Consider the following 16,141-nt stretch of genomic DNA (forward strand, 5'->3'; position numbering starts at 1 on the left):
AAAAAAAAGAAAAGGGTCACATACTAAGGGTCAGGAATCAGGGGCACCTGGGTGGCTCAGTCGGTTAAGCGTCCAACTTCAGCTCAGGTCATGATCTCATGGTTTGTGGGTTCGAGCCCCACGTCAGGCTCTGTGCTGACAGCTCGGAGCCTGGAGCCTGCTTCAGATTCTGTCTCCCTCTATCTGCCCCTCCCCTATTCATGCTCTGTTTCTGTCTCAATAATAAATAAACATTAAAAAACAAAAAAGGAATCAAAAGTCTTCAGAAGTCTCAACAGCAACACTAAAAGCAGGCAGACAAGGAGCCTCACACATAAAATTCTAAAGGAAAATGTGAACTCCTGAAAGGCCATGCCAATTATTATCAGATATACAAGGTGCCACAGGACTGGTCTTTTCTAAACGTCATTAAGGGATGGGCGATGTGCTCCCCAAACAAGAGGAAAAACTGAGAATGAGAAAGGCACGGGAGACAGGGAAGAGGAGATCCAACATGGAAAGCAGAAAAGGTAAATCGCAGAACCACCCCCCGAGAGGGGCGCAGCCAGCCCAGGTCTGATAAAAGGACCTAAGAGGCAGACACGCTGGGATGTCACTGCCTCATCCTCATTGCCATAGACCATCCGCTACCTTGAGGACAGGATTCCAGGTGAAGCTTAACTGGTCTTGGCTTGACCTTGTGCTGAAGTTTCTGCTTTCCCTTCCACGCACCACTCCTACCCCAGCTGAGTGCATTCTCTTTACTCAAGACAAGTCCTACTTTGACTTGCTCTTGGCAGCTAGAGGTAGGTCACAGGAACCATCCCCTTTGATCATGTACCTAAAGATACCTAGTCAAATGCCCCAGTTGTTCCCCAGGACTCATTCATGACCTTGCCCACAACTTTCCCAGAGAGGACCTTGGAAATTCTCAAGGAAACCACGGCTAAAGCAGGCCACAGAGACCATTTAGTACTCAGTGCTCAGCAAGCCTTCAGCCAACAGGGTTGGTGGCTGCTCTGCTAACCAGCCAAGGTTAGAACTTGCACTCCTTTTACCCAAACTAATCCGTCTACTGTTTAGGAGTTCACACATAGGAGACAGAACTCTAAAGGAAAGCAGATGATTCCACTCATTTGATGTTCTGGAAAAAGCAAAACTCCAGGGATAGTAGTTAGCAAGGGCTGGAGGGAGGGCAGTGACGGACTACAAAGGAGCAGGGGCGAGTTCTGGAGTGTGATGAAACCCTTCTATACCTTCACAGTGGTGGTCATTATACAACTGCATGTGTTTGTCAAAACTCACAAAAAAAAGGTGTACACTAAAAAAGATGAATATTACTGTATGTAAATTATATCTGAATTTTAAAAATGAAGAGGAGGAGAATGAGGGGAGGGAGGAAGGAAGGAAAGAAGAAATGACCAAAGAAATTATTAACTCAGTTGGGGCTTCCAAGTTTCTGCAAATGGTCTAGTTCCTAACCTAAGTGATGGGTGCAATGATGGGTTCATCATTTCATCACTGCTCCTTAGAGTACAAACACATTTCATGAACTATTCTGTAACTCAGACATTCACAACATATTCTTTAAAGATTACAAGTATTTGGCACAGGGCCAGGCACATACCTACCTAGAGTAACCTCCAGAGTAAGTAAAAAAAAAAAGTATGTATCATGTGAGCATGTTAAGGCCAACATGTGCTCAGCTTTAGAAGCTGAATTTCTAAAGCCAACTCTTAGGGAAGGCACCAGGATCCTCTGGTATGACAGCCTCCATTCCACAAGCTCAGGCCTGACACCTTGCTAGCCCCCTCTGAAACCCTCCAGCATGCCCCACCCCTGTCACCTGCAGAAAGAGGGAGGTATTCAAAGCCCTCCCAATCTGGATGCAGCCCCAACCCTACCTTTCCATCCTCTCGATCTCCCAATCTGGCCCATGGAAAGCCCTAGATTTTTCTCTGATTCCTGAGTGTCCTCCCTGCTTCTACATGAGGAACTCCTTCTCATCTCTCCAGGCCCTATTTAAATGTCCCTTCCCCTGTCTCCAGAACCCAGAACTGTAGAATACACATCCCATTACAACACGTTTTGTCTTCACCTGCCGGATCATTTCTATTCTCAACAGTAAAGTCAGTGCCTGGCACATGTTGGGAGTCAGGGAGGAGAACAGCAACTGTGAAACTGAAGAAAAGCAGATGAAGAACTAGCAAGCATTTCTTATATCCCTCTTCTCTTACCAGCCAGTCCAGCCTGTTCTCAGGTCCCTGCCATGAACCAGGGAGTTCTCACTGGTCTCCCACTGGGACTAGGGGTTCTCCCCACACAGGGACCCTGCAGGGAAGGAGATGAGACTTCTCAAACTCCTCAAGATGAGTCCTACTCATCAGGGTTAGAACTAAAGGAAAAAGCCAAGACCTAAGAGCCAAAAAGGCGGGAGACCTGGGTTCTAGGCCCAGCTCTGCCCAGACTCATCGAGTCTTCCATACACCATGGGCCCCAGTGTCCCCTTCCCCTAGGTGGAAGAGTGCTCACCTCTCAGTCTCAGAGTCGCTAGAGATCTCCTCATTCATCTTGCCGCCTCGCTTGGACTTGCCCTTCTCCCCAGCAGAATCGGCCTGAGAATTAAATAATCCTTTCGTTGGTCAAGGGTCCCAACCACCCCGGCACTATCCAAGGGCCCTTTCCAATCCCTCGAGAGGCGCAGGACTAGGAAAGGCAGTTTGGCCCCCCGGCTCAATTGCAAGGCCTTCCAGGATTTGGCCCGCGGAGGGAGGAACGAAGCTGACTCCAGCTGGGATTCCGAAAAAATGGGCCGCGGAGGACCCAGGGGCCTGGGTGTCCGTAGGAGACGACGGTGGTCCCAGTTACGGGACTGACTCTGGCCCGCAGAAACGCCAGGCTCACCTTCCGCCGCCGCTTGGCGGCCCCTGCACCGGCCCCCGAGGCTGACTTTCCGCGTTTTCTAGCCGCCGCTGCCGCCGACATGCTGCCCACCGTGTGTGTAGCGACCGCCACGAAGAACTCACGTGGCTGCTAAACCCGGTTGGTCTGGCAAGACCCGGGTCCGGATAGGCTCCCATTGCCCGGTGGGCCCCGCCTCCCACAGCTCCATTGGGTCCTTTTGTAAACTCTGCCACGCCCCCAAGCGCCCATAGGGTAAACGCTTGTGGCCACGCCTCCAACAGGTCCTACAGGCTCCCGCGCCAGGCTCCAGTAGGTAGCAAGCCTCTCCGGGCGCTTCCGGCACAAGGCAATGGCGCGTGCGTCCTGCTGCGGGCTGACGTCCAAGGGCGGGTCGGAAGAGACTGGCCTTCTCTGTGTTTGCGGCCCTTTAACGCTGGGAGGCGTCAGAGATGCAGAGTGGTTTCACGTCTCGGAGCGTGACTCCTCCCCGTCGGGGGCGGGGGCAAAAACGAGCCTGCCTGGCACTAGATAACCCGGAAAATTTAGGCAGCCTCGAGAGGAGAAGAGGTAGGCAGTGCCCGCACCTGGGCCCAAGGTGGACTTGTACTGCGTGCCTCAGGCCAGACAAGCGGCGCTAAGGACGGGTCAGTCCCTTAGGCCTTGGCTGTATCCCGATCAAGTGTCCACGGGTCCGTGGGATAGGCGGCTGGCCTCCTCCTGCCCAGCCTCTGACTCACTTGACTGGTGGCCAGATAGTTAGAAAACCACACCCCCCACTCCTGTGCTGGCCCCTGCCCCCACCTCTGGCGTTTTAAGGAAATCACTCCAAGTCACGCCTAAGGTTCCAGAGGGTTTCTAGACAAGGCCCTAGAACTGGAGCTGCCGTGGGGGTCCTGATACTAGACCTGGTGGCCGCCATCTCTCCCAGGTCACTGCTTCTTTCTCCTAGGTGAGTGCCCTATGGGCCTGTCACAGCCCTCTGCAAGGCAGGGCAGGGATGGGTGGGACTGGCCCTTGCCCTCTGGCAGTTCAAAGTCGCTGATCTCAGACCTTGACTGGCACCCCAGAACTTTTGAACCCCTTGGGAATGAATGGTTTCTGGGGTCCTGGCTCTCAAGTTCTAGAGGGACAGATCTGGCCTCAGGAGTGTGGCCCCTGGGCGCTACTGCCCACTCTCCTCCATAGTTGAGTGACTCAGCCCAGCAACCATGCCAGCTCCATCTGAGTCAGCTGAGACAGGGGAGGAGCAAGCAGTACCCAGAGAGTTCTCTGGAGAGAGGAGGAGCCCAGAAGCAGGAGGGAGGAGATTCTCCTTTCACTTTCCTTCCCTCATCAGGACATACTGGATTACTAGAGAGGGCAGACGACCACTCTTGCTTGACCCTAGGGCAGACTGGACAGCGTCCTGGCCTGACCCCTGTGAATGGGGAAAGGGAGAGGTGACTGGTGCAGAGAGCTGGTTTTGGTCTGAGTCTGGGAATGGGGAAATGGAAGCAGGGGGAGACAGTGGCTTGAGGGGGGCGGGGAGAGAATACCAAAGGGCGAACCCAGAGTGGGGCAAGTTGATGCTGTGCCAGCCAAGTGGGATGCAGAGGTCATGAAGGCCTGAGGGCCCCCTCTGTGCCCCAGAAGAGCCATGGCTCCAAAGCGCAAGCCCCCAGTGCAATGTGAGGGCCCCAAAAAGAAGAAGGGGCGGCAAGGGGCAGAGGAGGAGGACAGCTTTCGCTCCACTGCCAAGGCCCTCAGAGCTGCACCCACAGAGAAGCACATAGTCCGAGTGGACCCAGCATGCCCACTCAGCCACAGCCCTGGCACTCAGGTAAGCTGTAGTCCCCATCCAGTCTTGGAGTCCGCTCCTTCCTAGGTACAAATACACTCAGACCTGCTCCCCTTCCCACTGGGGCTTGGCTCTGGCCAGATAGTTCAAGGTCCCAAGTAAGCCGTGTTCCCCCAAGACCCCAAAGGTCATGTAGGGTTATATCCCATCAGATCCAGGTAGGTCATGTCTGCTCTTCAGACCCCAGGGCAGGCCCCTGAGCTTCTTCGGCCTCCCCCTGCCATACTTAAGGCAGGGCTGTGACCCGTCAGTCTCCCCAGGGCTCACTGATGCTTCCTAAAGCAGCCCCACAGGGCCACGTCCCCCTGAGATCCCTTGCATGGCAGGGTTGTGTCCCTGTCAGCCCTCCAGGGCAGAACCAATGTCTCTCTCTGATTCCCTGATATAAGACATAGCCATGTCCTCCCTGAACTCCCCCCAGCTGCCTGGGTTTAGTCATGTCACCTCAGTCTATGTCCCTCAGGGCAGAACCATGACCTCCTCGGGCCTTCCCTGCCAGGGCCTCCTCTGATGCCCCAGTGCAGCATGACTCCTTCCCCATCAGACCCCTGTCAGTGTGCAGCTGGGTACCCTGTCCCACTCCAGGGCAGCCCGAGCCAGCCTGCCTTCCCCATGCCCCCTCCGGCCCCAGGTGCATGAAGACTACGCCTGCACCCTGAACCAGACCAACATCGGGAGCAACAACAACAAGTTCTACATCATCCAGCTGCTGAGAGAGGGTGACCGCTTTGCCTGCTGGAACCGCTGGGGTCGTGTGGTGAGTGCCACCTTCCCACCTTGTGCCCACCTTCTCCCCACCTCTCCCTGCTCATGCCCCCTACTCCCCCAGGGTCCCCACAGCTTACTCAGCTGCTGATCACAACCCTTCCCACCTCTGACTGCCCAGGCATAACAGAGGCCAACTAGTGTACACGGTGGGCACTGTGGCAGGCCCCCTCTTGAAGGCTGTTGGTTGCAGGGAGAGGTGGGCCAGTCAAAGCTCAGCTACTTCGTGTTATTGGAGGATGCAAAGAAGGACTTTGAGAAGAAATTTCGGGACAAGACCAAGAACAGCTGGGTGGATCGGGACCGTTTTGTGGCCCACCCTGGCAAGTACACGCTTATTGAAGTGCAGGGAGAGGACGAGGCCCAGGAAGCCGTGGTGAAGGTGAAGTGGCCAGGGAGGGTGGTGGGCCCTGGGATGAGGGAGGGGACTAGACAGAGAGCCCCAGCAAGTTGTGTTCTGCCACTGTCCGGCCGTGTGGCCTCAGGCACGGACTTCCCCTCTCTGGCCTCAATCTAGCTAGTCTCTGTCTAATGCCAGGCTCCGCTCTGGCTGTGCCCAGCTGGCCCTGCTCATCTGTGCCCTCTACCCCTAGACGGATGGAGGCCCAGTGAAGACTGTGGTTCAGCAGGTGCGGCCCTGCTCCCTGGATGCAGCTACACAGAAGCTTATCACCAACATCTTCAGCAAGGACATGTTCAAGAATGCCATGACCCTCATGAACCTGGGTGAGGGGAGAGGAGCCAGGCAAGGTTGCAGGGGCCTAGGGGCTGCAGAGCCATGGGACTGAGTCTCCCTGACCCTCCCCACTCCCCTAGATGTGAAGAAGATGCCCCTAGGGAAGTTGAGCAAGCAGCAGATTGCACGGGGCTTCGAGGCTCTGGAGGCACTGGAGGCGGCCCTCAAAGACCCCACGGATGGTGGCCTCAGCCTGGAGAAGCTGTCCTCCCACTTCTACACCGTCATTCCCCACAACTTTGGCCGCAATCGGCCCCCATCCATCAACTCCCTTGAGCTTCTGCAGGCCAAAAAGGATATGCTGCTGGTGAGGGGTGGCAAGTGGGCAGACAGTGGAGCAGACAACAGACTGGGCAAGGGAGATGGAGGACAGATGGCCAAGAAGGCCAGATAGGTGGACCAAATGGATGGGTTGAAGGACAGGGGAGGGGAAGTCTATGCAGGTAGATGGGGGGGATGTACAGGTGGACAGACAGGTGGGGTAACCGTGGTCCCAGTCTTTGGGAGGGAGGAGGCTGGGAGTCGAGAAGACAGACAAGCTGCCGGTGCCCACCGCTTTAGGTGCTGGCAGACATCGAGCTGGCTCAGACCCTGCAGGCAGCCCCCGAGGAGGTGCAGGTGGAGGAGGTGCCACACCCACTGGACCGAGACTACCAGCTCCTTAAGTGCCAGCTCCAGCTGCTGGACCCAGAGGCACACGAGTACAAGGTGGGCCGGGTCCCACAGAGGAGCCCAGCTAATAGCGGGCACTGTCCCTCTGCCCATCTGCCCTCCTGGTGTGCAGAGGAATCCCTTGGCCTTGGCCTTCTCTCCCTGTGTCTGTAGGGCCCAAGGAGCGCTCCGGGACTGGGGCACCAGTGGGGGTTTGTCCACACATGTTAGCCTCGGCACCCAGCTTCTGCTTTCTTTGCAGGTGATACATACCTACTTAGAACAGACGGGCGACACCTACAGGTGCCCTGTTCTTCAACATGTTTGGAAAGTGAACCGAGAAGGGGAGGTAAGGGAGAGTCCTTCCAACCCACTCCCCTATCACTACCTGACCCTGAAGGAGATGCCCTTGGCTTATGTGCCTGCCCATTAGTGAGTCAGCTTAGCAACTTGACAGTTTCCCCCAGACCCAGGTCTTGTGCATGTGTGCATGAGTGGCTGTGATTGGCCAGAGGGGACTTTGGCCTTGGTGGTACTCTCTGAGCAGCAGGAAGAAGCACCTGAGCTTGGATAGGATGACCTTTCCTGTTCCCACCTCCTCCCCCTCAGGGAAATAGGTTCCAGGCCCACTCCGAGCTGGGTAATCGGAAGCTACTGTGGCATGGCACCAATGTGGCTGTGGTGGCCGCCATCCTCACCAGTGGGCTTCGCATCATGCCACATTCCAGTGGCCGCGTTGGCAAGGGCATCTACTTCGCCTCAGAGAACAGCAAGTCAGCGGGCTATGGTGAGGTACCCCTGGGGGCCACCTGGGCAGGTGCAAGACACGAGGGACGACCAGGCCCAGTGCTCGTCCAACACGCAGTGTTTCCAGGAGAGGAAACCTTGAATAGCTACTGACCAGAGTGCTCTTTGGGGCATCCTGAGGCCTGGGGGGACCCAGAGGAGGGGCCAGTGGTCAGAGACAGGTCAGACAGCCCCAGGCAGCATCCCTTCCTGGAGCAGGTCATGCAGATAGGATGAGCGTGCCAGCTGGACGTGGAGGGGGGTGCGGTGAAAGAGGAGCTTGGAGGTAAAGAAACTAGGAAGTGGCACATAGGCTGGGAGGTCAGGACCTCCGAGCACAGCCTGATGATAAGGCTCCAAGCAAATGCCAGGTGTGGGTGGGAGGGCTGGGGCCCAGAACATCAAGGGAGCTTTATCCAGATAGTGATGGGGACCCTCACCAGACATATGTATAGCAGCAGCATCTCAGTGGCTACAGCCTTAGGGAGGGCGGCTGAGGCCAGAGGCACAGAGAGGCCATGCTCTCACCCAGGCCAGATGTGATGGGCACACAACCCAGGCAGTGGAGGTGGGGGAAGAAAGAATCCGTGAGAGGGGCGTGTGGGAGGTGGGATGGGCAGCGAGTGTGACAGGGTTGAAGATATCTCTGATGACCTCCAAGTTTTGATCCAGAGGTGTCCTCACTGAGGACATCTCCCCAGACTGGCTCCTCAGCCAGCCCATCCTTGGAGATCACCACCACCCGCTGATCCAAGAGAGCAAGGTTGGATGGGGCTGACGTTCTAGGATGTCTGAGGTTGCCCAAGGCCAACCTCCTGGTTGTCCACCAGGAGGGCAGAGGAGCCTACGAAGGATTAGAGGGTAGCCTCAGGAGAGCCAGTGCAAAGGTCCCAGGCTAGGGGGTGGAGGGTGCCAGTGGCAAGATCAGCAGAGCAGGCCAGAGAGAAAAGGCCTCTGCCCTGGATTTGGTCACTGGGAGCCCTTTGCTGACCTTGGTGTTGGGGAGGAGCGGCTGCAGACACCTGCTCTCAGGGATCCGAGGAGTGGGGTAAGGGGTGGGAGGGAGCACGGTCAGGACAAGGGGTATTTTTAAGGATGTTTAACAAGCTGGTGTTATAAGAGTGGGCACTTTTCACCCTCCTGCACTGTTGGTGGGAATGTAAACTGGTGCAGCCCCTCTGGAAAACAGTGTGGAGGTTCCTCAAAAAATTAACAATAGAACTCCCCTAGGACCCAGCAATAGCACTGCTAGGAATTTACCCAAGGGATACAGGAGTGCTGATGCATAGGGGCACATGTACCCCAATGTTCATAGCAGCACTTTCAACAATAGCCAAAACATGGAAAGAGCCTAAGTGTCCGTCAACTGACAAATGGATCAAGAAAATGTGGCTTATCTATACAATGGAATACTACAAGGCAATGAGAAAGAATGAAATCTGGCCATGTGTAGCAACGTGGATGGAACTCAAGGGTGTTATGCTGAGCAAAATAAGTCAGGCAGAGAAGGACAGATACTATATGTTTTCACTTATAAGTGGAACAGGAGAAACTTAACAGAATACCATGGGGGAGGAGAAGGGGAGAAAATAGTTGGGGAGAGGGAGGGAGGCAAACTATGAGAGACTCTTGAATACCGAGAACAAACTGAGGGCTGATGGGGGTGGAGGAGAGGGGAAAGGGGGTGATGGGCATGGGGGAGGGCACTTGTTGGGATGAGCACTGGGTGTTATATGGAAACCAACTTGACAATAAACTATTGAAAAAAAATAAGAGTGGGCACTTTTCAGGGCCCAAAGCCAGAGGAGATAAGGATGTAGCAGATGGGGGCCAAGGAGTCACGTAGGAGGGCCACGCTGCCCATACTGAGCTTCCCTGGGTCCCCCAGTTACTGGTATGTCCTGCGGACCCCACCAAATTGGCTACATGTTCCTGGGTGAGGTGGCACTGGGCAGAGAATACCACATCACCATCGACGACCCCAGCTTGAAGCAGCCACCCCCTGGCTTCAACAGTGTCATTGCCCGAGGCCACACAGAGCCTGGTGAGTCCTGAAAAGCTAGACAGGCCTGAGAATTGAGACCTGGGGCTGAGCTAGGGGACCTGAATGCTTTCAGGGAAGAGGTGGGCAGGGAGGGAGCTGAGGAGAGGGACAAAAAGAAGCAGGCTTTCTCACTACATCATTCACTTTGTCATTCGACAAACATTTGCTGATTCAACATATCGTTCCTGGGTATCCAAGAGGGCTTCAAAGAAGAGGTGTCATTGACTAAGCATTGAAAGATAAGTAGGAATTTTCTAGGCAGAGAAATAGGGAGGATGTTCCAGGCAGAAGGCCCAGCCTGTGCAGTGGTTTGGAGATCCCAAGGTGGGAATGAGCAGGTGTTCCCCTGTGGCAGAAGTGGAAAGCATAGGAGGCAGAACTTACTGGTAAAGCCAAGGACCAGTGACCCTTGGGTCACCCATGGCCCTCGCTTTACCCTGCAGATCCAACCCAGGACACCGAGCTGGAGCTGGACGGACAGCGAGTGGCAGTGCCCCAGGGCCAGCCCATGCCCTGCGCAGAGTTCAGCAGCTCCACGTTCTCCCAGAGTGAATATCTCATCTACCAAGAGAGCCAGTGTCGCCTGCGCTACCTGCTGGAGGTTCACCTCTGAGCTGTCTGCCTATCCCTGCCCTGGGGGCCTGCTGGGAGGTAGACCATCATCTCAACCTTCCTGCCTATCCCCCGTACCACACCTTCTTGTCCCCAAATCTCACTCTTGTGTCCCAGACAGTGATCCCCCTTCCCTCTAATCCTTGCTAGCCCTGGCATGGCTGTGGCCCCAGAGTCTCGCCTCCTGAGGGGATGGACGTGATGGACTGCCATTATTACTGGGGCACAGATAGAGTAGCCCATTCAGGTTAGAGGAACCCAGGCTGAGAGTGGGCAGAGTCCCAGATCCACCCGGGCTGTCAACCCTGGCCCAGATTGTCTGTCCAAGGGGTGTGAGCACCAGGGTAGGCTCAAGTTCGAGCATACACAGCAAGCTTATTAAATATTATATCTGCTCACTCCCTGGCCTCTGCTTGTCTGTGCTACAGCTGTACCACCCGGGCCCCCTTTTCTCTTGTTGGGGAGCCACCACACGGCACAGCAGCCCCAGCCCTACTCCAGGGAGCGAACACTCACAAGGTTGATGTGGAACATCACACGCACACACACATACACACACACAGGTTGATCTACATCCAAGTGTGCAAGAGCTAGCCTCATGATCACTGAGCCTTCAGTTCTCTCACCAATTCAGAACTGTTGGGCATTTGGGGACTCACCTGGTGATTCTGCCCAGACATGACCAGGCAAATCAAGCATTCCTGTCTTGGGGCCAGACATCCACATGTATCTTATATCTGAATATTAACAAGTTTGGCATGTATCCATGGAACACTGCTCTACAATCGTGAAAGGAACACCAGCCACCCTCTGGTAACCCTGTCCACAAATGGGGTGCAGGTGCTAGAGAGCAGATCATGGTCCAGTCCGGGGGCTCACACTGCATTTAGTTGTCATGTCTCATGCGTCTCCTTCCATCTGAAGCCATTCCTCAGCCCTTCTTTTCCCTTCATGACTTTGACATTCTCGATACTCATGAAGGGGATGGGCCAGTTGTTTTACAGACTATCTCAAAATTTAGGTTTGTCTGATGTTTTGTCATGATCAGATTCGGGTAGTGCAATGTGAGCAGGAACGTGACCTATATGAAGTGTCTTCAGTGCATTATATCCAGAGGGACATGTCCCATTCTAGGTGATGTTTATTTTGATCTCTTAAGGTGGTGACCTCTAGGTTTCTCCACTGGAAAGTTACCATTTCTCCTATTTGTAATTAATTAGTAATCTGTGGGAAAATAGCTGAGGTGTAAGGGTTCTATTTTTCCGGGACTTTCACCCACTAGCTTTACTATCCATTGATGATTTTTACCCGAAATCAATGACTTCAATCCATTTTTGCTAAGATGGTAGCAAATGACAGTTATCTAATCCCATTATTTCTTTTATATTTATTGATTACTAGTCCTCTTTATTATCCATAAGGACTTGTGGATTCTTATTTTATGCATTGGGTTATAATCCATTACTGTAATTATCCCGATCTTCAAAAATGCCCCAGATTTTGCCAGCAGAAGGTCTTTCATACTGACTCCTGGATCTACATCATTTTTTGAGCACTTTCTTATATTCTGGCATCACCAGATGTTCCAGGCTCATCTCGCACAAACCCAAATCAGCCATTTCTCCAAGGAGCCCTGGTCCCCTGTAACATCCTAGATTTGGGCTAGGTACCTACCCTTTCTTGGTACTGGAGTGTCATTGCTAGTAAGTCCTTGTAGTATGAAGAGCCAGGAAATATGTAAAAAAATGAACGCATCTGTCTGTCTATATATATTTCTCCAATTCTAATCCAACACCACAGGGCTCTTCCATCCTTCCCCAAATATATATTTAAAGTATCTCTTTTCTCTAACAGTCAGAATCTTGGTTTCCATCAACCTTAATATATTTACTTATCACTTAATCCCACGTAAAAAGGGGTTTCAGAATTGCTACAGCTGGGGGCACCTGGGTGGCGCAGTCGGTTGGGCGTCTGACTTCGGCTCAGGTCATGCTCAGAGCCTGGAGCCTGTTTTGGATTCTGTGTCTCCCTCTCTCTCTGACCCTCTCCTGCTCGCTCGCTCTCTCTCTCTCTCAGAAATAAATAAAAGTTAAAAAAAAAAAAGAATTGCTACAACTGTAACCATTGTGAAAAACAAACCTAAGTTGAGCTCCAAGTGTATTGAATCTTACTCATGACTATCTTCTACACTGATGAGCTATTTATCTCTTCAGTGTGGTTGTTATGCATTTGAAATACAGGGAGGTTCATTTGTTTCTGTTTATAATTCACTTTTAGGGGATTTTCCTCATCTTCATTGATTTGTTTTTTTCAATACATAGAACATTAACAGAGTTCCCAAAAGTCCAGTCCTTTGGACAAAAACATGTACTCCAAAAAGGGTCCTTCTCCAGCCTTTCACTCCATTCCCACCAACCTGCTGCAGTTTCTGGTTTATCCTTCCTGCATTTCTTTGTGCAAATTAAACAAACAAACAAACAAAAAAACCCACATAAACTACAAAGTGTTCCATTCTCCCTCCATTTTTAATTGAGTAGGACTGCTTTGGAGGGAGAGGGCACTCTCCAACCCACCATCATCTCTGTCCCTCCCCTAGCACCTTCCCCAGCCCACTTTTCTCATTTGCTATTACCACTTGCCCTTCTGAACCCTCCCCGGGCCCTGGTGGCTCAGGCACTGCCCCAGCTCTGCAGGCCCAGCTGGGCAGGGAGAAGAGGAGGGACAAAGTGGTGGACTTCCCCTTACTCTGGACCAACACCTCAAAACTCCAGCTTCGCCTCCTAAAGGCAAATGCCTATGTTTAAACTGTGGCCAAGCTCAGCAAGTGGTATCTGTGTGGACAGAGCCCAGGAAGCAAGTGACCTGGGTTCCAGGTGCAACTTACCTGTATGATCTGGGACACATTCCTTACCTCTCTGAGCATCAGTTTTCTCATGTGAATAATGGAGAACTGGATCAAGTCCTTCAAATTCCAGCAGGAAATGAGTCAAATCCGGAAGTTCATGCCCTGGTGGCTAGCATCTAGCTCTATACAATGCTGATCATGTGCTTGGGGTGGGCTCTAGGGGCACAGGCATGAGCAAGGCACAAAGTCCCTGCTCTCATGCAGCTTACAGGCTAGTACAACAGGCTCAAAACAAACACATGCATGGATATGAAATTTATCAAGTAGGGAAAGTGCCAGGAAGAAAAATAAGTCAGGGTAAAGGGATTAGTGAGGGAAGATGGGGGGATGTTAGAAAAGACGGTCCCTGAAGGCCGCTCTCAAGCAAAGCCCTGAATTAGGTGAGGGATGAAGTCCTGGACAGATCTGAGGGAAGCATGTTCTGATAGAGGAAATAGCACATGTGAAGACCCTGAAGTGCAAACCAGTTTGACATGTTGGAGGTTCAGCAAGATGGTTGCTATGGCTGGAAGTGTGGTCGCCAAGGAGTGTGAGGTCAGAGAGGTGGGGAGAAGGCCAACTGGCACAGAGGAGCTGAGAGTCTATTCTGATGATGGGAAGCTCTTAGAGGGATGACAGCAGGATCACGACACGATCTGATTTGTTTTTAGAGGGATCCACTTCAGCTGCTGTGTAGAGAGTGGACTGGAGGGTGTGTTCATCAAGATCCAGTCAGCAAAGCTGAAATCACCCTGGGGATTCCCAACAAGGGGATTTGATACAGGAAAGAAACTGAACTACCAGAGGGGGTGGTGAGGTGATCCAAAGATTGGCAACAGCAGGAAGTTGCTACCACCCTTAGGCTGGAGGGGTAATGGAAGGAAAGGAGGGAGGCCAGGGTCTCCCTGCAGGCATGGAACCATGGAGGCACCTGCATGAAGGAGAGAGCGGTGTCCTCCACAGAGGACAGTAGATTCAGAGCCCCAGGCTGAGAGCATGAGAGGGAAAATACCTTGGCTTCTTCCCTCCTTCCACCCTCCAGTCTTCTGCTGCTAACTTCCATTAGCTGAGTACACCCCAAAACCAGCTGGCAAAGAACCCTCCGAAGTACATTTCCCTGGAAGGCGGAGCACTGGGGTAGACTGGAGAATGGATCTGAGGACAAACAGATAAAGAACTAGCATGAGGTGCAGAGGCAGAGGCCAGGAGATCAGGTGGGAGAATGCTGAAGTGGTTCAGGTGAGGTGTGGTGGTGGGGAGAAATGGCTGGATTCACACATATTGATGGATTCACACGCATTGATGGACGTGGGGCCTGGGGGAAGGGAGACATTAATAAAACTTTCTGATATGGGGAAGTCTCTGTGAGGAGCACGTTGGGGAGAGAGGTCAAGAGTCATGGCTTTGTTTTCGACATAGGAAATTTAAGGTGCCCAGTAGTCAAAAGTACTGGGGGAAATGTTGGAGAGGCAGGGGAGAGAAAGGAGCTTCAGATATAAGTCAAGCCACAAGGGTATAGATAGAGATTTTGACAGGGAACTGGGTGACTTTGGGGGCACATGTCCCATTAGTACCCTGAGCCAACCACCTTGGGCGTGGGGGATGCCGTACCCTGACTGGCCGGGACTGGGTTTCATACCTTAGGAAAACGAGTGGGAATCTTGCTCTCCCAAACCCTAAGCCCTGAGAATTGGGGAGCAATGGTTTCCTAAAGGAAACTCAGGGTGCTCTTAGCAGGAGGGGACTTGTTTGCTAACAGCAAAAACAAAACCAGACAAAAAACCGGCAGTTGAAACGGTAACTACACTTAGCATGGTGAGCGTTTTGTAATGTATAGAATTGTCCAATCACTATGTTGTACACCTGAAATTAACATACTATTGTAGGTCAACTATACTTCAATTAAAACAAAACAAAACAAAAAGAACCCAGCAGTTTCCCCAAGGCCTCCTCTTATTAATTCCACACACTATCATGAAACACTTAGTCTGTGCCAAGTTAACCCCAGGTGAGAGCCTCCTATGTGCCACATCCTATGATTCCCCCCCCACCCCCTTCCTAGCCTTCTTTCTGAGAGAACTAGCCCTTCTGGAGCTCTCCCCGTTGCAGCCTTGTCTTACTGGTACCTCAGTTTCCCCTCAGGACAAAGGCTGAATAATCTGATTACCCCACTGATGGAGATGAGAAGGGAGAGCATGTGGAGGGCCACTTCCTACCCTGGGGAAAGGCAGAGCAGGGTCTGGCAAACTCCGAAACCCCCACTCTGATGTCCTCAGTCTAGACTCCAGCCTGTGCCTATTCTGGCACCCCCTCTAGAGGCACCCCCAGCTCTTCCACAGCACAGTCTCCAGCCAGCAGCTGGCAGCTGCTAGGACCCAGGGGGCTGGTGCCAGGCCCTGCTCCTCCCTTGCCAGCTCTGTCTCTAAAGGGCAACATCAGAGTGTCAGCCAGTACCATCTCCAGCAGAGACTGAGTTGCCCGGGGAAGAGGAGAGAGAGAGAGAGAGAGCAAGCCCCAGCCTTGCATCCCTCCATGGGGCCGGCCAAGCCCCTGAGAGGATGGCAGCCTGGGCAATGGAGCCAGCACCGGGGCAGCCTGTGAGGTGAGGCGCCGGAGGAGCGAGGGACAGGTGATGGGAAGGGGGGAGGGAAGACACTCCATTTCGCTCTCTGCAGCCCAGCACAGGGTGAAGTCTGAGCGCTCGAATGGCCAACATCACATTGCTGAACACCTCAGAAGTCGCGGTCTCGGCGGGGTTGATCCTGGCGGCTATCGTGGAGGCGGCAGCACTGCTGGGCAACGGCGCGCTGCTGGTCGTGGTCCTGCGCACCCCAGGACTGCGTGACGCGCTCTACCTGGTGCACCTGTGCATTGTGGACCTGATGGCGGCCGCCTCCATCATGCCGCTGGGCCTGCTGGCCGCGCCGCCGCCGGGGCTGGGCC

At 53.2% G+C, this 16,141-nt stretch overlaps 3 protein-coding genes across 5 annotated transcripts in view; 2 read left to right on the forward strand and 1 right to left on the reverse strand.

Annotated features, from left to right (window-relative positions):
- RRP9 (ribosomal RNA processing 9, U3 small nucleolar RNA binding protein) overlaps window positions 1-3,021 on the reverse strand; it is a 7,677-nt gene extending 4,656 nt beyond the window's left edge. Inside the window, exons 1-2 of the mRNA XM_077763369.1 lie at window positions 2,884-3,021; window positions 2,512-2,594 (exon numbers count right to left, since the gene is read on the reverse strand). Of these exons, the coding sequence (XP_077619495.1) occupies window positions 2,512-2,594; window positions 2,884-2,964 (164 nt within the window). The 5' untranslated portion in view covers window positions 2,965-3,021. The remainder of the gene's footprint in view (window positions 1-2,511; window positions 2,595-2,883) is intronic.
- Window positions 3,022-3,695: 674 nt separating this feature from the next.
- PARP3 (poly(ADP-ribose) polymerase family member 3) lies at window positions 3,696-10,712 on the forward strand. Of its 3 annotated transcripts, none has more exons than XM_077763391.1 (11): window positions 3,697-3,832; window positions 4,513-4,702; window positions 5,352-5,477; window positions 5,679-5,867; window positions 6,079-6,211; window positions 6,302-6,528; window positions 6,783-6,929; window positions 7,135-7,221; window positions 7,482-7,659; window positions 9,547-9,702; window positions 10,146-10,712. In XM_077763391.1, the coding sequence occupies exons 2-11, from the start codon at window positions 4,520-4,522 to the stop codon at window positions 10,313-10,315; spliced, it is 1,596 nt and encodes a 531-aa protein (XP_077619517.1). In that variant the 5' UTR covers window positions 3,697-3,832; window positions 4,513-4,519; the 3' UTR covers window positions 10,316-10,712. The 3 variants fall into 3 exon arrangements, with proteins under 3 accessions (XP_077619519.1, XP_077619517.1, XP_077619518.1); XM_077763392.1 differs by having other exon boundaries at window positions 4,516-4,702; XM_077763393.1 differs by lacking the exon at window positions 9,547-9,702 and having other exon boundaries at window positions 3,696-3,832.
- A 4,959-nt stretch (window positions 10,713-15,671) lies between these two features.
- The window catches only part of GPR62 (G protein-coupled receptor 62), a 1,780-nt gene continuing 1,310 nt past the window's right edge, over window positions 15,672-16,141 (forward strand). The window contains exons 1-2 of the mRNA XM_077763421.1: window positions 15,672-15,800; window positions 15,874-16,138. Coding sequence (XP_077619547.1) covers window positions 15,904-16,138 — 235 coding nt within the window. The 5' untranslated portion in view covers window positions 15,672-15,800; window positions 15,874-15,903. The remainder of the gene's footprint in view (window positions 15,801-15,873; window positions 16,139-16,141) is intronic.

Source organism: Crocuta crocuta, unplaced genomic scaffold (assembly GCF_008692635.1).
Source record: "Crocuta crocuta isolate KB4526 unplaced genomic scaffold, BGI_CrCroc_1.0 scaffold1079, whole genome shotgun sequence".
Lineage (NCBI taxonomy): Eukaryota > Metazoa > Chordata > Mammalia > Carnivora > Hyaenidae > Crocuta > Crocuta crocuta.